The 25,317-nt window shown below is 44.1% G+C and overlaps 2 protein-coding genes across 5 annotated transcripts in view; both read left to right on the forward strand.

The window, feature by feature from the left end:
- Positions 1-25,317, forward strand: part of Agbl4 (ATP/GTP binding protein like 4) — a 1,132,428-nt gene that overhangs the window by 903,519 nt on the left and 203,592 nt on the right. The window lies entirely within an intron of this gene.
- Positions 1-25,317, forward strand: part of Bend5 (BEN domain containing 5) — a 44,060-nt gene that overhangs the window by 5,004 nt on the left and 13,739 nt on the right. Inside the window, exons 2-3 of one of the 2 annotated variants that reach the window (XM_021161012.1) lie at positions 10,740-10,873; positions 12,811-13,277. In XM_021161012.1, coding sequence (XP_021016671.1) covers positions 13,040-13,277 — 238 coding nt within the window. In that variant the 5' untranslated portion in view covers positions 10,740-10,873; positions 12,811-13,039. The remainder of the gene's footprint in view (positions 1-10,739; positions 10,874-12,810; positions 13,278-25,317) is intronic. The other variant, XM_021161011.1, reaches the window with a different exon arrangement.

Below are 25,317 nucleotides of genomic sequence, written 5' to 3' on the forward strand. Positions count from 1 at the left end.
TTTTTAGAACAGAAACCTGAAATGGGATTTTGAGGTTTCATTCAACTTTATTCATCTGGAAAAAGTCAACATTCTTTATCACTCCCTTGACTAAAAGAAACCCCACACTTGGGGGAAATAACTCCCAAAGCCACGTTCTTCTCGCTTTGGTAATTTTAGCTCATTCAGGGCTCAGGTCCCAGCTTGGCACTGTCAGTCCAAATAGATCACTTGCTCCAGAAATGCTTTGGAACTTCTACAAAGTTAGCAGAGAAGCAGGGGACTAGCCAATTTCACATGCAGGGATTGTTGCATGTCATCAATGGGAGAATGCCAAGCAAAGGATTGCTTTCTTTCTTTCTTTCTTTTTAATAAGCAAGTGAAAACTTTTAACTTAGGTTTTGACATGTTCTGCTGATACACACTGGAGCAAAGATTGGGAATTGCCTGCTGTCATCTGTTACAGATTCTACTGGAATGTTAATCATTGAAGGTTGAATCTGATGTGAGCTTTAGTGTTCAAGATCTACATATTTGTTGCAACTAAGTAATATGTGCCGAAGAGTGCTTCAGGGTCCTGGTTTGTAGGCTGAAAGGAGAAGCCTAGGCAAGTTGAAGCTTTTGTTTTTTTTATTTGTGTTGTTTAGTGTGTATGTGTATATGAGAGAGTGGGGGAGGGGGAGAATTTTGTTATTCAGGAGCACATTAAATTTTACATTTTAAAAATATCTTTTAAAAAAAGGAGAGTTTCACATTAAGGTCTTTTCTCTAGGAAGGATTTTTTTTCCTGTGTGCCTTTGTCTAAGCTTCTTAGACACTGAAGCTGTGTGTTCCCTTGTTATCAGAAAAATCATATAACATGAGGAGATTTTTTTCTTTGGCCCATGTAAGTTCTACAGGTTCTGAGTTCTGCAAGGCGTCCCGTCAAATACTGGGAGGTAATGCAGGAGGAACAGGTGCTGATAATGTCTGACCAAAGTTTTCAGGACCCACCAGGTTCCAGGCACACATCCTTGCTCGACAGAGCCTGAAGAAGCTACTCAAATTCCTATTCAATAAGTGCAGTGAGTTCCAGAGAGGGGACTGTATCCTCCCATGTGGACTAGACCCATAGGAAGTACAAGTTAGATTACAAAGTCTGAGGTCCAAACTAAAGTGATGGTCATGATGGATCTGAGATGTATTATGAAAAGCATAGAGTGAAGTATGGTAATTCGAGACTGGGATCCCATCCCTTAAGACGATAAGGCAGGTTCACAAATATAAAGCCAGCCAGCCTAGGCTACTTGAGCAGCAAGAGCCCCCCTCCCCCATGCACTAGTGCATGCGCTCACACTCAGAAAAAATAAGTAAAGAGTGAAACTCCCTGCTGTGATGCTCTGTGAAGATGATGATGTTGATCTAGACCTTCCTTCCTTGCAGGACACTCATGAAGAGTGACTGGTTGGAAGGGGAGATGATGAGTTTTATTTGAGGTCTGTTAACTCTTGGCAGATCATTGAACATGTAGAAGAATATGCTAGGAGAGAAAGTAGCCCATAGTTCAGAAAAGTACACGAGGCTAAAGGTCCTGATTTGGAAGTTATTAGCCGTGAAAGGGCTGATGTCACACTGCGTGAAGGAAGAGGGAGAGAAGCATGTAAGGACTGAACTCCCCAGAACACCAGCTTTTAAGGGCACTGTTGAAGAGACAAACCATAAAAGGTGACTATGAAGGAACGGCCAGAGATAGACTCTGAATCAAGGGATAGGGGGGTGGGGGGTCCTAGGAAACCAAATGAAGAGAGAGGTCTTAGCATTGCAGGTCTTGGCTAGCTTTTGTTTCATTTAAGTACACAGCAACTGCCTCTACACAGAGCTCCTTGGTGAGACAGACGACAGGAAAGCTAAATATATATGCACAGGAGAAGATTTGCATGGAATGGTATTTTTGTACTTTTTTGGTTTTACACTCTAGAGGAAGGACCAGGTTCGTTTCAGGGGATTCCAGAAGTAGACTTGGTGACGGGATGGAATTCAAGAGCTCACTGTGAACAGTAAACTAGAAATAGAGAGCAGAGGCATCCTGGTAAGGGCCTCAGGTGCCGGGCTAAATGCCTGTCGTGGAAGTGGCAAGCAAGTCCAGGGATATTTTAGAAAGGAAGCTTGTCTTAGGGTAGAGGAAGGTTAGAGAACCTGGAAGTCATATCCTTAAGTACTGAGGAGGAAGTGTAGAGCTCAGAGAAAGTATACTGTGAAGATAATGTGGGTTCAAACTGTGCAGAGAAATTCTTGACTCCTTTGAGAATCAGGTACTGATCTGAAACACAGAAACTAGTGATCGCTCACTGGCCCACTGTGTTACTACTAAAGAAACATGAACAAGAGTCTGTTATACAGTACAGACTTGCTAAGATGGACAGCCGTCAGGGGCAGCAATGGGCTAGCAGTTGAAGAACAGTCAGCCGAGTCATGCACATTACCCTTTGTGGAAAGGAGTGTTAAGAACAAATGCATGTTAAGCTTAAGACTTAACTGTGTTTTAAGTCCTATTGGGACTTGACCTAAGCATTGAGGGCTTACATTTTCCTATGTCTTGTTGACCTGTGATCTCTTCTGGGGACATTCATTACCCTAGCAACATTCCTGGTAATACCCTAGCAACATTCCTGGTAAAGCACATGAGGGCAGCTAGACAAATGACCTGGCAGAGTACATTCCTGTTTGTGCCTATGCCCCAGCTCTGTTCCAGGGACAGCAAGAAGGTGGGCACACGAATAAGGAGACCCTCCAACTGCCAGTTTCCTCTACCCTTAGTTGCCTTCCTACTTGGAGGAATCTTAGAAGTGATCTGTTGTGGTCCTCCACAGCCCAGATAAGAAAGGGATGACCTAGGACCTGAAAGACCTGTTGAGGGTTTCCAAGTTAGTGTTCTACTGAAAGGAAGTTAAGGTCACCCAGCCAGCCTGTGAGAACCAGGCCTCAGTCCAGCACCCCCTGCTTGCCTTTGCTACTTCGCAGCAGGGTACCCTTCTTTTTGTTGTCTTAGTTGGATAAAATCCTTGAAACTTGAGAATTCTATCTGTTTGGATTTTATAAAAATAAGCACCATAGGCCAGAGAATGTAGCGTGCTTGTCTTTTCTGTGGCGTATGTTTTTAATGCAAACAGGACTGCACGGGGTTTTCTCTTGTGCAGATGAAAAACTTGAAACTTGCATATAGATATTTATAAAACAAGACAATACCTCTGTTAAACATTTCACGTTTGGCCTTCCAAAATTTAGCATTTCATTCTAACTGACAAACCCTAACTGGCTTTGGATTGTTTTAAATATTCAGCATGCTGCTATTTAAGTGGGAGGAAGGACAGCCCCCACCCCTCACACACACACACACACACACACACACACACACACACACACACATACACACACACCAGCCAACAACTAGATACCACAGGTTCTTCCTTCTGCACATCTGAGGACAGATTTGACCCTGGTTTTCTGTTACCCTGTTGGTTACTTCAAAAACAGCATTTTCCTTATACCATGCCACCATTTCTTCTCATGCTAATAACAAATGACAATTTTTTTGTTATTTTAATGAACACATTTTTTAACTACAGAGGGAGAGAGACAGAAAGACAGAGACAGAGCTACCAAGCACTAGAAAGCCTTAATGAACTTTTGAAGTGCAAGGATTTATGCAGTGTGTACCCTCAGGCTGGGAACTCATCATTGAAGTTGCTTAAAGTGTAGGCAAAGTCTGAGGAGAAAGGCAAGTACTTTGGGAGTTCTATTAATATACTCACTAGTATATATATATATTTTTTTCAGTTCAGTTGATAAAGCTAATTTTCCCCTTGTTTCAATAGGTACAATTAGGTGACAGCAACAGGGCCCAAGTGTCAAATAGCTGGGAGTGAAACGTCTGCTGTCGTTTAGGTCTTAGGAAAACCACTTCACTTACCATGGCTTAGATATAATGATGTAAAGGATCTTACAGTGAAATTGGCACACAGTAGGTGTCTGTTCAGGATTTGTTGAAAGTGTAAAACCAGTGGCTGACATCATGGACAATAGGAGAGGGTGGGAAATGCTCAGGCTAGGGGCTGTATTCCTACCCAGGAGACCAGAATCAGAAAGTCAAGATAGTCAGAGGTGTCTCTTTCAAAGAGGCATACTTACTTCTGTATGCACTAGCTTGCCTCTAAGGTTGGAACAGTTGGGGAGGCAGGGTAACCCAAAGCTGTCTCTGTCTCTATCCTTCCTCGTCAGTTGCTAGTTTCTTCTGTGGTTTCCTGAAAATCAAAGCCAGAATCATATCCCAAAGTCACATTAAAACACCATGTGAAATATTTGCTGTCTGAGATGATCCACACCACCATTCACCTTCATTAATGTGACCAGTCAAGAGTTATAGCTTCTTGTCACCCCGTGTTGGGGCTCATCCTCATACCCCATCCATCTTGCTTGGCACTGCCACATAAATCTTTGTAAACCATCTCTTTCATCATGCCTCAATCTGTGTCAAGATACTTGCACTGGCTCTCTTTGCCTTGAGACCAGAAGCCAAACACATAGCCCACAAGGATGGCCTAACACTAGCTGCTATTTATTGAACATCTGTGGCAAGGACAGTCACTTTGCCAGGCACTTTACACACACTGTCACCTTAAAAAGCAGTTCATTTCATGTGAGGCTTGAGAAAGTTAAGGAGCTTGCCTTAGTTCCCCCACTTAATATGTAGCAGTCAGATTCTGGCCCAGGACCAAATGATTCAAATGCTTGGGCTGTTTTTTTTTTTTATTAGTGAACCATGCTTTCTACTTTTTGTGGTGACACTATATTGAGTCATTTCTGGGTGACATAAGGATGGCGTACATCTACCTTCAAACCAGAAGTGAGATGAGGAAGACTTGGAGAGCCTTCTGTGAACCAGCAGCTCTAGGGAAGTCAGCCCTTACATTCTGGTTGGGATTCTTGGTATGTACTGGGGTTTAAGTGCCTCTAAACGAAAGACCACCCTGCTTAGTGTTCAGATTCAAATGGGCTTGGTATGCATTCATTGCCTATAGGAAAAGATGGGCATAGGCTTCATTCAGGTCGTCATAACCTTCATCCAAAGAGCATCAAAGAAAGGAGATTAAAGAAAAACAAGACAGAGCCAGATGCTGATTGGCTCTCAGAGGAATGTCAGGCTCGCCTTGGCCAGTGATGGAGGCAGCTAAGGCCCAGCTCCAGGTGTGTATGTGCTTCATGGTACCAGTTGCTTCTGACTTTTCTGTGAACTCCTGTCGCTTCGGAGCTGTGTGGACTGCTCTGCCTACTTTTCAGAGAACCTAGCCAAGGCCCATGACCTGGCTAACACCTCTTTATGTTGTCCTTGGCAACGATTGCTGCTTTATGCAGACTCCTACAGATAGACTGCCAGGGAAGCAGGAGGAAGGCCATTTCCTGTTCTCAGCTCAGGCCAGGGAGTAGGGATTCCCTTATCAGGACCATCACTCAGTCAGTCACTCAACCATTCACCACTGAGTCACCATGGTTTCTGCGTGTTCTGTGCATGTACTGGGAGGTGATGCAATTTAGCTTGTGGGACAGAAGATCTATATCGTATCCTGGCTCTGCACCTTGGCTACTAGGTGAGTTTAGGGAAGGGTTTTGTATGTCTGAGATTATTCGTTTTTCTTCCCACATTGTTTCTGTGTTTTTAAGTCTCATTTTCTCATTCATGCAAGTCTGAAACCCAGGATGACACTGAATTAAAAGTCTTCCTGCCAAGTATGTACCACCATGTCTGGGGCCATATTTTTACATTGAAGTATTTTATTTTATTTTTCTATTTTTATTTATTTTTTAATCAAGACAAAATGTACTATTTTTGTTACTGTTTAGACGACGGTTTATTTACTTTTTTTTATTTATATGAGACTTGTGCCTACATGTATGTATGTTCACACTGCATTCAGGAGCCTGCAGAAGCCTAAAGTTGCATACAGTTGTAAGCAAATGTGTGTATGCTAGAAATCCACCCCAGACCCTTAGAAGAGCAGCTTTTGACCACAGTGTCATCTTGCCAGTTCTATTTAAACTTTTTTTTTTTTTTTTTTTTTTTGTTTTTTGAGACAGGGTTTCTCTGTATAGCCCTGGCTGTCCTGAAACTCATTTTGTAGACCAGGCTGGCCTCAAACTCAGAAATTCACCTGCCTCTGCCTCCCAAGTGAGATTCAATGTTTCTTAGTATGTTCTGTCACCAGTACCACTATATAGTTCTAGAATATTTTCCTAATGACCCCCATCATTATCAATCCTTTTAGTCAGTTATTTAGTTGTTGTTTCTGAATTCTCCTATTCTGAATGACTCACAGTAATAGTAACAGAATTAAAGTAGATGCTTCTTGTCTGAGTTCCTTAGCTTAGTGCAATATTTTTAAGATTCATCCATATTGTGCCATCAACTAGTGTGTCATTTTTATGGCTGATTAGTACTACTCTATTGTGTGTATACTATATGTCATCCATCCACAAGTTGATTGATACTGGTGTTTTAGCTTTTGGGATACTATGAATACTGTTTCAGTGAACATTGATGTATAAGTTTCTAGGTAGACATACTTTCATTTTCTTGAGTATACATCTAGAAATGCAGTTGCTTGGTCATATGGTAATTCTGTGTTTAACTACTACACTGTTTCTACAGTGGCTGGCTCCTTTTATGATACACCAGTTTCTCCAAATCATCCCTAACACTTATGTGTGTCCCACCATACCTTTTTTCCCTCTGTTTGTAGACATCCTCAGCATAAAATGGAATGTCTTAATTTTGATTCACAGTTACGCAATGGTTGATGATGCTGAGTATTCATATGTGTACTTACTGGTGTAGCATTATTATTATTATTAATTATTATTATTTGATTAAGCATTCTTTTTTTGATGAATCTCTGTTGTATGGCTGGTTCCATTATTTTGGGTTACTCCGGTGGTAGGATAGCCTCCAAGCAGGCAATTGGAGCATATTAAAATAATAGAGTATAATAAATGCAGCATGTGGAATGAGACCTCAGAGGAAGAAGGAAGAGATAAGTGTAGGATGAACAGACTTTGTGAAACACACAAGGAGGAAGGAAGGCATGGAAGATCATGGAGCCTGGGTATGTCTGGGTTGGGACCTCCAGTCATCACTTACCATCAAGTTGAAGAGCACTCCTGTCTGTCACCTATCCCAAGCCAGACAGTTAGGCAGGTCTTCAGCTCATGAGCCAAGCAAGACTCAGGCCTCAACTATCCTAAGGTTCTGTTGTTTTCAGGGTGTGCTTTTCAAGATGATTTGGTCTCTACCTGTGGTAAATGGTACAGCCTCATTACAACAGCATAGTGACCGGGAATGAGATAAGGGCTCATCTGACTTCTCACACTGTAGAGCTGGGTTTGGAAACCAGACCATATGACTCAGGTCTTTCCACAGTTGCAAACTACACCTCAGCTCCTCTTAACTTGCCATTGAACACTGCTGATCTTCTGGTTTGAACTACTTTATTTTTCTTCCTCACCTCTCCTTTCTTGCCTGTCACCTTTTAGCTATAAGTTCAAAAACATCTTAACCCATCTTTTCTGTTACACCTTTTACTCTTCCATGTTCTCCCATCCAAGAACTAACCAGGCCAAACCTTGCTTAGCTCCCTGAATGAGACGAGATCAGGGGTACTCATGGTGGTATGGCTGGAACTGAGGTCCCGGGTCTCGCATGTCCTTTAATGGTTGTACTGTTATCTGTGTCAAATTGCTCATACTGTTCATTCTCCTCAAGTTCTGAACATACAGAATTGATCATCCTCACATCATGGCAGTGTGAGAAGGAATTTCTTACTTCAGTTTACAAATGAGAAAATGGACTCAGAAAAGAAAAGAAACTTAGCCAGACTTGTATCAGACCAGAAAGATCACTCTTGCTTATGAAATCCTATATTCAAGTTGGGCTACAGATCTTGACTTACCTTCTCATGAGCTTTTAGCTTACATCCCCATCTGAACGTGCATGCATCTGTCTCAAGGACCCACACTAAATTTTACAGATTGTAATTCTCAAAACATTTCAGCTAACATAAGGGAGAAAAATTCTGGGCCTGAATTACACAATGGGAGTTCTCTCGTATGTTTATGCCATAACTCTAACCTTTGTTGACTTTCCAAAATAGTGAGCTTTCCAAGATGTAGACCCCATCTCTTTTGTTCCTCCTTTGCCTGCTTAATTCTGAGATGCAGTCTTTCCTGAAGTAACCTAATTTCCCTTACTACCTTTTGAAAGGGTTGAATGAGGAAATCTGAGGACCATTTCTCATTCAGTGCTCAGATTTGTAAGCCTGAATGACTGTCTCCTTCCGCACCAACTCAGCACCAACATCAGGCTGAACTGCTGTTCCAGCTTGAGAAAAGGAAGCGCAACTCGTTCCTTCCCATTTGGTGGCATCTCACACTTTATCCTTAAGCTTGTTACACTGAACCAGGTTCAGGAAGAAGTCTTTTCACACCCTCCCACCTGATCTTGGGCTCTCACTGCCCCTTCTGTCTTGTTCATTCTCTTTGTGTGTGTGTGTGTGTGTGTGTGTGAGAGAGAGAGAGAGAGAGAGAGAGAGGGAGAGAGAGAGAGAGACTATCTGTCTGTCTGCTTTCCCCACCATCTCTTCACTACCCATCTTGTCTTCTCCCCTCCCTTTCTTCCTCCCCACTCCCCAGAGTGTATATTGCACGCCCCATGCTAAGATAATTTCATTTGAAGCACTCTCTTGAGGTTTTACATTTCAACAAGCCTTTTGCCTTAGAAACAGTCAGTGTTGATTTGTAGGAAGAAAGATATTGCTCTCTTAGAAACACCCAGGTCCCCTCTGCTGTTCATGCCTAACCCGCTGGATGGGTTTTATAGATAAAAAAAAGGACAAGAACGGGTCATTCTTATGAAAACAGAAGCATGGATGAGTCCTGACTAGCAGGAAGGGCCTTTTCCCAGCAGGGTGTTGCTAAGACCATGTCTTCTTCCTGGACTTTTCCTTTGTACTTCATTGTTTGCCTGTCATTTCTTTCTTTTTTATTTATTTTTAATTTAATATTTATCTACCTTCTTCTTATGGGAAAAGAAATGATTCCGGCACAGCAGTAATAGAAAGCATAACATCCCACTCACGGAGTGTCTAGTGTTCCAGACACAGTTTGAGGGGTACTCTGAACTCTGTTCTCTCCCCACAGCTGTGTCATAGAGGTCTGAACTCAGCTCGTCCCCTTGTCATGGTGGAATGGAGGCTCACTTAGAACTTTCTGATATCCGAGTCCCATCTTTGACCACCTGGGGCTGGGTTTGAGAAGCTGGCAATTGAATTCATGCTGGAATAGGTACTGGTTTAGAAGTCTCCTTCTCAGTTTTACTAACAAGTTATGAGGAGAGAAGCCTGGCCTGGGAGAGACATGAGGGCACAATTAACCCTTGCACATATGTGTTCTCTCTCTCTCTCTCTCTCTCTCTCTCTCTCTCTCTGTGTGTGTGTGTGTGTGTGTGTGTGTGTGTGTGTATCCCCTGGGCAGCAAACTAGATAATATATGTAAGATACCAAGTGGGAACCTTTGGAGAATTTAAGAGACAAGAATTCTCAGAGTCTCAATTCTGTCCCAGAATATATTACACTAAGGTCCATTCTCAGAGTAGGATCAAATTTCCACCCATAGATCCTTCCTATTGCAACTTCTGACTTCTACAGTGAGAGACAGCCCATTTGCAAAGTCCATTTTGAGTCTTTCACAGAAATAAAACTCTCTCAGATTCTGTGATGCTAGGTTACACAATGTGAAAATGAGGAGAAATAACATGTTTGTATTTGTGGCACTCTTCAATACATGTTATGAGCACACAAAAACACAAGTCAAGACACCAGAGGCATTTCCCATTCTGGTTCTTCCTCAGACTCACACTTTGGACAAACTCTGCCATCGCCTAGATTTGGGTTCTCTCACCTGTGAAGTGATAGCTCACCAAGGTCCATCTGTACTATTGAGGAGCTAACATACCTACCTTTCTTCGCCTATTTATGTGGAGCTGGAAAGTTCTCTGCCTTTACTTCAAGAAGAGTAGATTTTCTTCCCATGCCTTTTGATTACTGAGCCACACAAATCAAGTTTTCTTGAGGAGATATGTGGGTTAGATTTTTGAGAGATTGACATGCCAGTTAAGTGCAGACCAGATATCTTAGTCACTTTTTTATGGCCAAGACAACCAAGCTGAGAGCTTATATCCTCTCTGCAGGCAGAGAAGCTAACTGGGGATGTCATAGATTTTTGAAACTGCAAATCCAGCCCCCAGCTACACAAGTTTTCCATCAAGCCACTCTTCTAATCCTTCCCAAACAATTCTACCCTGGAGACCAAGTATACAAACATGAGCCTATGGGAGCCATTCTTATTCAATCCACCACACGGGATGACAGTCTGGATTATTCCAGCTCCAGGATTCTAGAATTTCATAAAAAGCAGCCTTTTAGATGGGTATGCAGAAATCCCTATGCGGATTCATCTGGCCATGTTTTAGTACTTTGTATGGTGGTGTATTAGCACACACCATTGATGCTGTCTGCTGACTTAGGAGCTCTCTATGTAGGATAGACTAGTCCTTGGGTGTGTTTGCCTTTCCCTTTTAACTGGTTTGGCCTCCTTAATTTTCTAGAATTTGAAGTTTTGAACTTTTTGAGCATTTTGATTCATGATCAACCTTGTTCTCTTGATATGCATTTTAGAAGACAAATCTGACCTTGAGAACAGTGTGATGCAGAAGAAAATAAAAATCCCCAAACTTTCTCTCAGTCACGTAGAAGATGATGGGGAGGTTAAAGACTATGGGGAAGAAGATTTACAGCTTAGACACATCAAGGTAACAAAATCTTTTCTTTTCTTGGACATTCATTGGAGTGACTCCATATTTCCCAGGGCTAAAGAATTCCAGGCTGGCCTCCTTCCCCATATAAATGTCTCCTGATGTCATCAGCCATGAGCTTTGTTTTGTGTTTTTTTTTTGGGGGGGGTGGAAGATGCTTAACAGCAAGGACATTTTCCCTGTAGCCTGCTTTCCAGAGACTCCTCATTTAGATTGTACAACCAGGCACAGTCCCATTGGCTGAGTGTGCTGTGTCATGACTGCTGGAGCTTTAGAACAATGCGCTGGCACACAGCTCTGGAGAGGTCACAGCTGAATTACATGGACATTAAGCAGCTGTTGGTCTTGGGTAGCAGTTTAGAGCTAGTCACTATCACATTGTCCCAAATTGCTGAGGGCGGACCCACTGGGAAAAGATGTTGGTAAAATTCACCAAGAGCATCTGTGGGATGCTGGGTTGGATGAAAATCTCTTCATGAGGTTGCATTTCCTTGTTATGTGCTCCAGCTGGGCTCTCACTATTTGAAAACAAACAAACAAACAAAAAACTGCTGGAAATATTGATCAGTGGTCTATCTCTCTACACGCACTTATCTCACTCTCTGAGTATCCCAGAGAAGGGGAGAGGGAAGAGAAGAAAGGCACCTTCTGCTTTGCACTCTCATTGGGACGCAGGTCAAGAACATCCCCCAAGGTGTAGTCTAAAAGACGCGGTCAACCCACTACATGGCATCCACCCCCTGGTGTGGCTCTGGCCCAGTGCTGGCCCCTGGAGTCATGGATCATAGCCACACCTGTCCCCCATTCCCAGGGTTCTCACAGTATAGTGATGTGAACAGATGGTGAAGATGATCATTACATTTTAGCAGATACCAGGACTTCAGTGTTACTCAGTCTGAAGTCATGCGTTTACCTCATTTTTGTTACCTTCAATTTTCTGAACCTGGAAGGTTGAGTCAGACCTGGCTGGTTAAATTGTGCAGAATCTTGTGTACTCCGGTTGTCTGTATAGTGCCTCTGGGAGAGCTCGTGACCCTTCAACCCTAGGTCAAGACTCAGCCACTTCAGCAGCTCTGCCATCCTCATTGGGAGCTTTGTACACTCGAGCTGAAATTGCCTCAGACAGCTGAGCCCCCAGCCCCTGGGTAGTCGTGGATGGTTGTCTCCTGGGTGAACCTTTCTTTCTCTGTGCTGTCTGGCTGAGGGAGAGGCTGGCAGATGTGGGAGCAGGAGCTCTGGCTTGCACATGGTCTTCAATTCTGCTTTTCACTGCGTGGCATGTAATTCCCCATGCTTGGGACCCTGGGAGTGGTTTCTCTCTTCTCTAGGGCTCTGCTTGTTTACCTGCAAAGTGAAGAAAACTGAAAGCACCCCAGTGCTAGCTAGCATTCTTTGAAGCTTGCAGTTGAGTAAACATTTGTCAGGCTTCTGCCAACTGCCAGTCCTGAGTGTGTAGGCAGTAGAGAACCAGAGAAAACAAGACATATGTACTGCCCAAGATTAGAGTGGGTTTGGATTTTAACGTCCTTTCAAACTGAAGCAGTCTTAAAAAGGTTACAAGATAGAATTCCATGTGTCCATATGTTCTTGAGTGTAATTCCTCAGGAATGCCTTGGGCAGGCCAGATTGTTTCCCAATTCTTTGAAAGTCCACACTGGTCATCCCATAAGCAAATGACTGTCCAGGTACCACGGAGGCTAGGGAGGGCTGGGAAACATAGGAAAGTGGTCCTGGTATGTGCATCCAAGAGGCCGAGTGCTAGATGGAAAAAGTGTTAGCATGACAACCAGTGCCCTGGCTCTGCCACCAGTTGTGTGTGGCTTTTGCCAAGAGCACGCTGGTCCTCTGTTTCCCCATTTGCAAAGTGAAGGGCTTTGACTGTGTCTGTAACAGGTTTCTCCAAGCACTGACGTTCTGTGGTTCTGTGATTCTAGGATTGTCTGGGGAAATATTGAGCTGCAGTCCAAGAAAGTCCCAGCTGCCCTTGCCTGAACTGATTCTCGTTGTCCTACACAGAGACCGGAGGGGCGGAAGCCTAGTGAAGCGGCTCACAAGAGTATCGAGGCAGTGGTGGCCCGGCTAGAGAGACAGAACGGCCTGAGCCTGGGCCACAGCACTTGTCCAGAAGAGGTCTTTGTGGAGGCCTCACCGGGCACAGAGGACATGGACAGTCTGGAGGATGCTGTCGTGCCCCGGGCTCTGTATGAGGAGCTGCTGCGAAACTACCAGCAGCAACAAGAGGAGATGCGCCACCTCCAGCAGGAGCTGGAGCGGACTCGGAGGCAGCTCGTACAGCAGGCCAAGAAGCTCAAGGAGTACGGGGCATTGGTGTCTGAAATGAAGGAGCTCCGAGACCTCAACAGGAGACTCCAAGATGTGCTACTCCTGCGGCTTGGCAGCGGTGAGTGCCCAGGCAGGCCACTTACCACTACTCACAGTGGGAGGGGCACCTTCCTGCAGCTCCCCTTCCAGCAGGATAAAGGGAGATGCAGGCCAAGTGCCTTTGAGCTTAGGGGAGGACAGAGACTTGGCTCTGCAGTTACCCCAAGGAGGAGTCACTCTCCTCTCTGAATATGATAGGAAACCATGGGTAAAACATTGGTCACTGTGGTAAGAACATTGGGGAATATGGTTGAAAGAACATGAATGAATAGAACACTTGCTACTGCCCATTCAGCAAGAGGTAGCACATCGATTTAGAGTAGCCCTCCAAAGAGAACTCAGAACAGTAAAGAAACCTGGATGGGACCTGAAACACATGCTGTTACAATGAGCCAGAAAGTGGCAAAGGAGGGATCCTGCTAACATGGCATGAAAGTTGAGAGCATGCAGTTATTCGTAGGGTGTATATGGAAGAGACTTGAGGAAGGGCTTGGGCATGAAAGGGGCTGCATCCAGGCACCTAAAGAATTCAAAGATAGCACTCATGAGTATGAGAAACACCTAGGACATGTTCAGACTGCTCCTGCAGATGTGGAGGGCAAATGATAAGAATGCTGAAATCTACCATCATAGGTAGTCAGGACTTATTTTGGTAAGAATGAGAAGCGTTAAAATGCTTTTAAGGACTGGGAGCTGTATGTAGCTCAGCAATAGTGTGCTCCTGTACCATGTGCAGAGGCCAGGGTTCAATCCCACTTTGAAACAAAGCAATCCAGAAAGCTATTGTGTGATGGAGGAATGTGGGGATTAGTACAAAGATAAACAAAATTCCTTTGGTTTGCTCATAGGAGAACCACCCTGTCCTTTAGGTTTTCTCATCTGAAGTAGTGTCATGGCTGGAATGAATGGATTCTAAAAGGCAAGAGACAGAGGAAACAGCAGACAGAAAACCTCCTGCAGAGTGTAAGACTCTAGCAGTGTGAAAGGTGTGGCCAGTCAATACTGACTGAAAAGGTTCCTATGTCACATATTCAGAGCCTCCATGGCCTCTGCATCAGGGCACTTGACTCAAAAGATGGAGTAAACCAGAGACATGGGTCCCATACCCAAAATTAAATCCAAATATGGCACCACAGAAGGATGGTGTCCATATCTAGATACATATTTATATGCAGAGTTCTTTCTTAAACTTGTGTGGACAGGCATGCTCTCACAGTGCCCCCTTTCTACTTGCAGGTGCCTTTTGCTTCTTAAGTGTGTCTTCATGGTGATGTTTCAGTAGATCAGCCAGGGGCCTTTCAGAGGAGCAAGCAAGATAGGGATTACCAGAGAGACAAACCTCCAGCTCACACATCACTGTAGCTAATGCCCTTGAAGTGTTCCCACCCCCTAGCCCTGCCCTGGCTTGGGTTCTAAATTGGAGTTGAAGAGGTTCACTTTGACACTAAAAGTTAGGTGTGACTTTCAGATTCACAAGGTATTTATTACAATAAAATGTCAGTGAAAATCCGTAAGTGAGAGAATTTATGAAGGCAGTCTTCCTGCTGTCCTGCAGGTGAACCCTGGTGACAAAATTGATTTTTCAGTGTTTCCTGATTTTCTAAGGAAGGGCTTTTGCTTTAATTGTGGTGGGCCTTTTGTGAACTTCTTTAGAAAGGTGGGGAAGCACGCCAACTGCACAGTCTCTCCACACCAATTTTTCAGGTCCTGGTGGGGGGTGGGGTGGGGGAGGACCTGTTTTGCATTGTCGTGAACTGAGTTTAGACTCCAGAAACCAGCCTGACCTTGGTCAGTAAGAAGCTGTGTAGACACAGTTATGTTTAGACAGGTGCCTCTTTTCATCATAGAACACATGACAGTCAAACCTAACCCTGACTATACTTGGTACCTGACCCTGCCAGTCTTTCTCATCCTGCAGGACTTAAATGTCACCATGATGCCCAGTGGCCATCTCTTCTCTGGTATGTCACTGTTGCTGTCACATGATATGGGATACAGCCACAAGTATGGACAAGGCTTTCGCCATAGCCACACACAGAGCCCTGTTCTCTCAGAGCAGCAGACATCCTGGAAATCACACACACATCCTCCTCCATCTGGAGACATTTAGACTCCATTTATTAACATGTGATAATTTATGCTAACAAAAATCCACACAGTCCTTAATAATCAAAGGGTCTCTGCATGTATAAGGCTATATATTTTATGGATATATACAGGCCTGGATTCAAATTCCAACTTCCCTACATTCTAACTCCATCTTTGAAAAGTTCTTTCATTTCATTTGTTTTTCCTCCCTTCTAACTTCTTTCTTCTTTTTCTGGTTCCCTTTAGCAATACTTACTGGTCTTCTTCTGTGTCAGGCATTGTGCCTAGTGGTAAATGATAGTCACATACATTTGGAACACACATGCACATGTACACACACATATTTGCACATACACACACATACATTCATATGTACACATGCACATACACACATATATTCATATATATACATGCACACATATATGCATAACACATGCACACACAAACATACACTGCACACACACACATATGCATGCATGTATACCTTGCCTTCTACCTTTGAGGACCTCATAAGCACAGAGGGCTGTGGGACAGCAAATATAAGACATCCATTTTTGGAAGATTTATAAAGAAAAGCAGAAGCAGGAAGACATTAGTAGGCTTGAAAAGTGAGTTTTAAAAAAGGCAAAAGTAATCGGATGCGAAGAATAAGGTGCAGCTTAGTCAACCAGCAAAACTCTGAGCCGCAATATTCCACTCCTTAAAGTGGAACTGGTGGCAGCCCCTTTAAAGCTCTGGGACACGAAGTATAGTGTCTGGGATGCTGTTGATGCTCAGGTACTGTGGTTAACTCTCTTTCTACATCATTTGGAAGAGAAGCTAAGATAGGGTCTGTTTTGGAGTTTAAGGCTGGCAACTCCAGTCAGAACTTGGCCCTGTGATGTCGGGCAGGTTTACCAACTCTTCTGCTTCTCATAATGTTTGACATTAGGAGATAGAATGAGTTATAGATGACTGCTTATTTCTTCATTCAACACCATGGAATACTTTCCAGCTCTACCTACTAGGGGAGATACAAAGACAGTAAAAACACTGGGAGGTGGGTAGAGGCTGGGGTTGGAGGTAAATGTGTAAACATGTAATTAAAATGGAGAATAACCAGTTGTGGGGGAGGGGCCCACATTTTGAGCAATCCTCCCCTTCCCCTGACTCTGGGAAAATAATTATTCTGTAAACACTAAGGAGAACCAGGGTAGAGACAATCCAGAAAGGGAGAGACGATTGATGGGCCTCGGCTCAACATGCCCTCCAGGGCTTGTGTTGATGTGGGCCCTGGCTGCTTCCTTACTCTTACAGAGCTCACCAGCCCTCCTACCCTAGGGTCCCAGTTCAAGGGCCTTTGTCCACGTTGTGTGCTAGGACACTTAGACCTATCATTTATACAGGCAATCTGAACCAGGTTGGCCAGGAGATCTGATTTAAGAGGGTTTCAACCTGCATGAGAGAATCACTGCTGACTCCTCTGGGTAGTGTGGGGGTAGGTAGGCAATCTGCAAAGCAACAGCTTGGCCTCCTGAGCCTCATGGCAACTCCAGGCGTGGAGATCAGAGTCCTTGGGAGCCAGGAGTTATATAATAGGGTAGCTCATGAAGGTGAGGGGTACACACCAAAGGGCCCAGGGACAGCAGGATGACAGCAGTGGTGTCAGGTGTGGCTGGGTGATTCATTTCATCATTGTTTATTCACTCTCTCTCTCTCCCTCTTCCATTCATTCTCTGGAAGGGGCAGCTATGTCTGATGGGAAGAATTCTCTGTAGGGTGGAATCCTGGGGCTCCATAAGAACCAACAAGACATAAGAGGTTGTCCTTATTTTGCTAGTGAAGAAGCAGGACCACATTGGTCCTGCACATCTCTCTAGTTCTACTCTCTAGCACTCTGACTTTTTTGTCACCAACATGGGTGTGACTTCACCATCCTTCATAAAGGACCATCTGTTCCTTGTCCGTGATTTTAGCCAGGAAAACAACCCTTTTTGACAAGACATATCCACACACTGCTCCCACGACAAGGTCATTTATTTCATTATTTGTTACAGTGTCAAGATTAAACAAGAAGGCACTTGGTAGAGTCTGGCTGTATGTCCAGCACAGTCAGTGTTCAGTAAATGTCAGTCTCTAATCCCCTGCAGAGAATCAGTGCTGAGGATTCTAAAGCACAAGGGAGTTACTGCTTACGAGACACATGCTGATTTATGGGATTATTCATTCATTTATTCTTTCTTCTTTAACAAATATTTATTGAGATTGTACTTTGTGCCAAGACAGGGATAGATGCTCGAAACCTAGAGATGAAGGAAACAGAGACCTTCATGAAGAACATCTGTAAGCTGGTCGGTTAGTGTTTCAAAATGGGGATGACAGTGTCCAGGAAGACAAAGGAGACAAGGCAAAGTGAAGCAGTTGGGATGCAGTAGGCAAGGAGCACGCACCTGTGTAAGAGTGGAGAAAAGCAGGGTTTCATGGCTTCTCCTCAGCTAGCGCCTGTACACTTTTTAATTACATCTTTATTTACTTGCTGTGTGTGTGTGTGTGTATGTGTGTGTGTGTGTGTGTGTGTGTGTGTGTGGTAGGACTCAGGGATGGAACCCAAATTCATCAGGCTTGACAGCAATGCCTTTATCAGCTGAGCCATCTCACCAGCCCAAGTCCCTGCTCTTAATAGGTAGGAAAAAAAAATCCAAAGTTTAGTAGTTCAATTTGGTGTGAACCAACTTCCCTAAAGAACTCTAAGGGTTATGAAAAGGAATAGATGTGTTCTTGCCTCGAGGATGCTCACAACTCTGTTTGGGTGCCACAAACATGGATACAACCTGACCAGATAGAATAAAATTGGTGCTTTAATTGCAGGAGGGAGGTGGATTACGATTTCAGATTTTGTATATATTTTGTCAAGGAATGTAGGCACAGATGATAAATTCTGACCAGCTGAGGGAGAGATAATAAGAATAATAACAGTAATTTACATGTGATAGGCACTTTACAGGTTTCATAGCACCTTGACATTTTTATCTCATTGGACTATTCCAATAGCCTTATTTTGCAAGCCCAGGTAAGGATTATTATCTCCATTTGAAAGAAGAACATGTGAAAGGAAGAGATAATGTCCCTGTTGGCTAGATCATAAGCGGGCTGAAATGTTTGAAGAAGAGAGCCGTGGCGGCTGGCCTGCATATCTGTCTTGGCTCTTCAGAGCTGGATTGCTAACACTGCTGTAACCCTCTGAGTTTATGCCTTGTGTTCTGCCAAGGTCTGTTAAAATACCAGCTTTGATCTTTAAAATCCTTTGTGGTCTGAGCTGGCTTCTGTACGCCCAGGTCTCTGATGGTGCCTTGAAAAAGACAGCTAATGTCAGCCGGATGCTTCCTGCTGACTTCCCCTGTACTGGAGGCAGCCTGGCCTTTGGCAAGAGATATTACTTAGGCTTGAATCTCACTTCTCATAATTTCTTATCTTTAACCCTTCTGAGTCTGTTTTCTCTGTGAAATGGGAATCTTTAACCCTACTATATCAGGCAAAGAACCCACTTAGTGATTTAAAGTCTTCATGGGCCCTGGGGTCAGAACTTCTGGAGGGGTTGAGCTCTAGTTCATTTATAATCTCCTTCAGTTGCTTTGAACAAGTTAGTTCCTCAGTTTTACTTTCCTTATCTACAAAACAGAACCACTGACCACCCCAACCAATATGGCTAATGATGATTAAATAAACCATTGCAGTGAAGATGTCTGCTATACCCAAGCATGGCATTGTTCCGTAACTCCTATAATGACCTAGAGGGTCATTCTTGGATGACACAAGACAGGGTGTACACAGTGCCTAGCACCTCCTAGCTGTTCTTCCTACAACAGAACACAGAGATTGCAGGGAACATTTTAATCTTTGATTAACCCTTCATGCCTCCTGCAGATCCCTTCCTAGTCTAAGCTTTAGAGTACATCTTTAAATCTTTCAGTTCACAACTATGTGATCTGTCGTTTTAGAAATGTCCCCCTGTCTCAGTTTTCTTGAGTGGAATTCTACCTTCCTTATGGTTGTCTGTTCACTGATGGGTCCCCATCAGTCTCAGATCCCATCACCCGTCTCAGAGATCCCCAGTCCCATCATCAGTTCCTTCAGACGTCACCAGATAAAACTCTGCCTCCTCGTTGCTCAGGATTCCCTCCTTGAGTCCCTTGCCTTGTCTTCAGCTCTCTCTCACCAATGAGCAGGAACACTAAAAATAATTGGATTTTGAGAGCAGGCTGAAGAAGCTGAGTAAGAGTCACACTGTAAAAGTAAAGCCCTAGGGGCTCACAGCTGCTCCCAAGGTTGGAGTGGGACAGAAGACTGCGTACCTAGTGCTGCCCAACTGCAAGTCACGAAAAGATCCGCCAGTGAGACTGGCATCATTTATCTGAATGATAGTGGCCAGCTTTCATTTGTTTTGTTTTGTCTTGTTTTTTCTCTGTTGGCTTATCAAAATTACCCATAGTTAATGCCAGATTATTTTCAAATGTGATCTCAAGGTTGTTAAATAATTCTAGGTTCTCCTTATCTTTTCTCCCAGAACCCATTTTCCTGTGGGTCAAGGGGATAAGGCTGAGGGAAAGCTCCTGTCCCTTTGATAGCTGCTAGGCAGCTAAGCAATCTCTGGGCTCTGCCTTCAGTGTCACCCTGTGACAGGCTTGTTTGCTGCTGGCTGTGCCCCTCAGGAAATGCAAATTGTGAAGGGTTTAACTTCCAGCTCACTTCCCCTTTAGATGTGCCTTGGGGCACACACTAGAAACTTTACACATAAAGCCAACCAACCACCTTAGCCGTAGGTGGGCTCATCATGGGAAAACTGCTGCTCCAAGAGATTAGGTGACTTGCCTGAGGCCACAGGCCCAGAAAGAACCAACTTTCACATGTAGCCCTATCTTATTTTTCCATAAGTCAGGCTTTCTGATCAGTCATCCAGCCCCTGGGCCTCTCTATGGCAGGGTCTCCTCTTCTCCTTGCCTGTGAATTCTGGAGCTTTAAGACACACATTCTTGTACAGGCTTCCTGCTTCGTTTACTCATAGTGTCTGTTTTACCAGATTATATGGCTTCAAGATTCTAACTGGAAATTACCCATAGTTTTCATGGACATTATATTTTTAGGAAAAAGATAATTCATCCTTTCATTCTCATATTAATAGATAGAAAAACTGAAACCCAGAGGAAAGAACATGGCTGTGCTACATAGAATCTAAATACATGTGGGGATTTCACCACCAGGAAGCTGTGGCAGGCAGATTTTTTTTGTTATAAGATACTTAGCATAGATGACAGTCAATAGAAACTGGCCCTCTGTCGTTTTCTGACATGTGACTGAAAAGGGTCTTCATGCTAATTAAAAATACTTCAGTGCCCTGACACTGTGGGCTTGGGTCTACTTCCACTTCCTCTTTTTTTTGAAGGGCTTCGTGCCTTCTCTCACACCCATTTCTTCCCTGCTGCTCTCTGGTTCAGATTCTCTGAGAGCCTAGCCAACCTGGGAGGCCTCCATGTACTCTGCTGGAATCTCCCCCAGCCCAGGCCTCATGCCAGAATTAACTTTTGCTTCAGCCCAGCAAAGTTGGTGGCAGTCCTTGTTCATAAACCACAGTCAGGAAATGTAGATGCAAGGGGCCAAGGACCAAAGAGCTGCCACTTGTGCTGATGGCATTCCTAGATCACATTCAGCCCAGCTCTGCCTTCTAGGATCACTTGGGACCTTTCCCTTCCCAAATCTGTGTAGATTGTCAGACTGCCCACATTGTGGTCAGGCAGGGAGCCTGCACCTTGTCCACTTTGCCTTTTCTTTATGAAGATCCCCCCCCCCCCCAAGGGCCTCACTCAACATTGCTTGCCCATCCTCCAAGTGTATGTCCATTGTTCTGAGGCAGTCCTAGTGTTCTCCAGGTCCAGCATGGCTGCTTTTTCTTCCGTTCCAGGTCCTCTTGTCAGCTACTCAGCAGTTGTGACAGTCTGTATGTCACCTCTTTCTCCAGCTGCTTGCCTTTGAGTCTCTGAAAGCCACATAGCTTATCCATGGCATTTATTAGGTATGTGATCGATTCACTGAAGGAAAGAGGCCAGATTGCCTCGGCCCTTGTAGAAGCTAAGAAGGTGCATTGTCTCAGTAGTAGGTGGAAAATGGTCAAAGCCATCCTCCAGGGCATGGAAAGGTCCTCAAAGGCTGATCAGCCCGCTCTGCCCTGGGCCACAGAAGCATCTGCCCTGCCTGGGTCCCTCCCCGCCTCTTCCCAAGGCCCTTGCTTATTTCCTTGATTGTTATAAGTCACTGTCCATGTCCAGATTCTTTTCTGGAAAGCAGATTGTCATTGTCTAAATCCACAATGCCCCACGTGCCACAGTCTGTGCTGTGTCTGCTTTCAGGAGTTTTGACTTGATTTAATTTGCATGTTAGAAATCTAGATGTATACTTCAGACTCATTATAGACATCTAGAAATAAGCATGATTTAATTCTTTTAAGAAGAAATCGAACATGTCCAGACATATATAGGATTTGGAGACACGGGTGACCTCTAGATCTCCTTGAAATCACATCAAGGGGCAATGTTTCAGAGTTAAAAGTAAGGCAGTACAATTTCACCTCTTTGTTGTCCCAACAAGCAGACTGTTTTCCTCTGTGGCTCAGTCCTCATTTCACAAGAGGAATCACCAGGGCTTAGACAGGTAGAGGATCTAGGACATGGGATTTAGACCATGGCTTGTCTCCTACCTCCACTGTGCACCCATCACATCTGGGTATGACATCGTAGTGTTTCATGTGCACAACTACAAACCTCCAGACAGCTAAAGTATTTTCTGTTTGTTCCAGAATCTCAGTGTCTCTTACAGAGCTTGTGTGGTGAGGGGAATTGTGTGGGTTGTGTGTCAGCTTGTGTGGTGACTGGGTTCATGAATGACTGAAGGAGGAGGTACTGCCTTTTGTGCCCTTGAAAAGGCTTTCTTTACTTGGCTGTGAGGGTTTTTTTTCTCCATGGAAGGTGTAGTTTCCCCAAAATAAACCTCAAGTGTATGTCACTACCTGAATGCCAGTGGATCAAAAGGCCTTTCTTTTTTTTTCCTACTCTTCCCACAAAATGAAAAAAGTTCCTTTGTTACCTAAAATATCTGTGCCAGAACGCACAGTGTTGTCTCCCAGCGCAAGTGCTTATTATTGTGGCTAATTTGGTCACATGTGTTTGAGGCAGAACAATGCCTCAGAAATTTTAAAAAGCAAAACAGCAATCTGAAGCATTTGTTGTAATGAGATGTAAATTACCAACATTGGGAGTGGAGCCGACTAAAATTTACAATGAAGTGACCCTTCTCTCCCCCACCCCCACCCCCAACATCTTAAATTAAAAGCACTAGAGGCTCTCCCTCCCTCTGCTCTCCAAGGAAACAACATAAGGCTTTTTGTTGGTGGTCGGTTTTGTTGGATTTTGTCCTTTTCTTTCCTGATTCTGTAATACTGAACATGTCCCTTAGTGACTGACTCATTTCCCCATTCATCTGCCATGTTCTGAGCCTCTGTCCTGTGCCTTCCTTTGGTCCTGTCATTCAAGACTCATAGTGCCTTTTGTAAATAGGAAAGCTGAGTTCAGAGATGAAGTGACGTTCTTAAGATCTTTTATCTTGGAGTCACACCCAGTCTGCTCAAACCCTTTCCCTTGCTCAGGCTGTGGCCCTGATTGGTACTCTGTGGATGGACAGTGTGCCAGAGGGAAGAGGCTGCTGCAGAGGACTGCTACCAGTGTTGAATGACTCTGACTCAGGCTGATAGGAAAGACTTTTCCCTGAGAGCCAGTAGCCTCCATGTTTGACAGAGCTCTGCTGGTCCCTGGAGGGATGAGTCTGGGCTTAGGAAAGGGGGTGCAAGTGGTTTACAAAGTCTCCTCTACAGGGTCTTGAGCTAAGTATGAGGGGCAAAAATCAGACCAATTTAGCAGAGTCAAAAATAAGCATACAAGTAGATGTGTGGGATTAGACACTGGGTGCTAATTTACTGAGTCCCGACTCTGTGCCATACTCTTAGGTACTCCCCTGCCCCATATATGTCTTTCTGTCTGTCTGTCTGTCTGTCTCTTGTTCCATTTATATACATCATACATATACATATAAATTTATAAATGTCTCCATATATACATAAGTATTTATATGTCTCCATGTGTGTGTCTGTCTGTCTGTGTCTGTGTATCTCTCTCTTTCTCTCGCTCTGTGTGTGTGTGTGTGAGAGAGAGTGTGTGTGAGTGTGTGTGTAGATATATATGTTTTACTCATTTAGTTTTCAATCTGCCATGTTGTCATTCCTTCCTTCATGTGAGTCTAGGTTAAGTAAGTAAATTAAGTCTTGAGGTAAGAATTTGACCTGGTACCCAATGGTCTCTGACACAGAGAGACAGTCCAGTCCCTGCCTCTGCTCACTTCACAGTCTAGGTGAGGCACCTGATGCATCTATGGAGTAGGGATGATGTTAAGAAGGGTATAGAGGAGGGTAGAACACTTCGACTGAGGTCACCATTCTCCCACAGCACATTCAAACCCAGGAGGGGAGAACTGCCTCTCTTTGGAGGATCAGGGTCTTACGGAAGAAGTGTCATCTGAGTTAGGCCTTGCGCCACCATTGGAGTTTGGACAATTGGACAGAAAGGACAATAGAAGCACAGCCACTGTGGCCAAAGAAATGGTGTCTGTGTGGAGGGTGGAGGATGCTACTTAACTAGAAATCAGTCTCAGGAGCCTGGACTAACAAGACATGGAGCCAAAGAGAGGATGCTCAACTCCTGTTCTTCTAGTTTCTGCCAATATAGATAGAGTCATTTGTTTATAATCATAGCTCCCAGTCCTTTCTATTCTAAGTAGCTGTTTCTGATGTTAATCTAGTCCTGATTTCTATTTCTTGGACTTTACAAAAGGTTTACAGACATTCCTTCCTACCCACACTTCTTCCCTCAACACCGTACTTAGCATCGGGGACTTTAGAATCTTTGCCCATACTCATCAGACACCTACCCCCTTCCAGCCGTCTGTGCCCTCTCATGTCATAGAGAATTTACTAAGAGCCTTCCATGTACCAGGTACCCCAGGCTCTACAGGTGCAGTGTGAGTAAAACTGTGTTCTTGAAGAGCATCACAGTGTAACCCTGAAAACAGGTAGGGGGTAGCTGTCTGCACACACAGCTCACCAGGAATAACATAGAGACTACTACCTAGAAGCAAGGCATCAGAAAGAAGCTACCTGATGGGGGACCAGACAAAAAGAAAGGCAGTCTTCAACATTCATTTAGTGGCACAGAGGCCTAGGACAACATTATGTACAAGGGGACAATCTGAATTCTAGACATAGAGAAGGCTAGTTGTCCTGGGCCATGCTGGGGGTGGTAAGCAAGGAGGAACAAGGTCATGGTCATGTGGAAGTTATCTTTGGCAGCCATTGAGCCATTGTAGTTCTTGTTTAAGGCAAGGTCTTATGTAGTCCAGGCTGATCTGCAACTTGCTATCCAGATGAGGCTAGCTTTGAACACCTGATCCTCCCAAGCCTGAGTGCTGGGATCAGGGTCATAAGCCTTTGCCTAACAGTCTTTTCTCTTAGAAGGAAAAGAGGTTTCAAAAACTTTGTAAAGATGGTCTAAGCTGTGGATGCAATGGCCTTCTCATCCATTTCTCTTTTCTGCCCCTGAACATCAGAGCAGGATGAGAAAGCAGACACCTCAGCCTGTCTTTATGAGAAAGTAGAATAATTACATTTTCTAGAACTGAAGAAAGACCAATTGTTTTACTTATTCATTTGTTGAAATTCACACCTGCAGAGGGGAAACGTTGGCATGTGCTTGCTTTGGAGACTTTGGATGCAGTCTTTGTTATGATCCTTTCTTCTTTAGCAAATGTTTAGAGAACACCTATCAGGTTTTATACATAAGGAGAAAGATAAAGAGCTTGGCCTGGACCTTGTCTAGGGCACACATAGAAGATGCTGT

The sequence above is a fragment of the Mus caroli genome, chromosome 4, assembly GCF_900094665.2.
Source record: "Mus caroli chromosome 4, CAROLI_EIJ_v1.1, whole genome shotgun sequence".
NCBI lineage: Eukaryota > Metazoa > Chordata > Mammalia > Rodentia > Muridae > Mus > Mus caroli.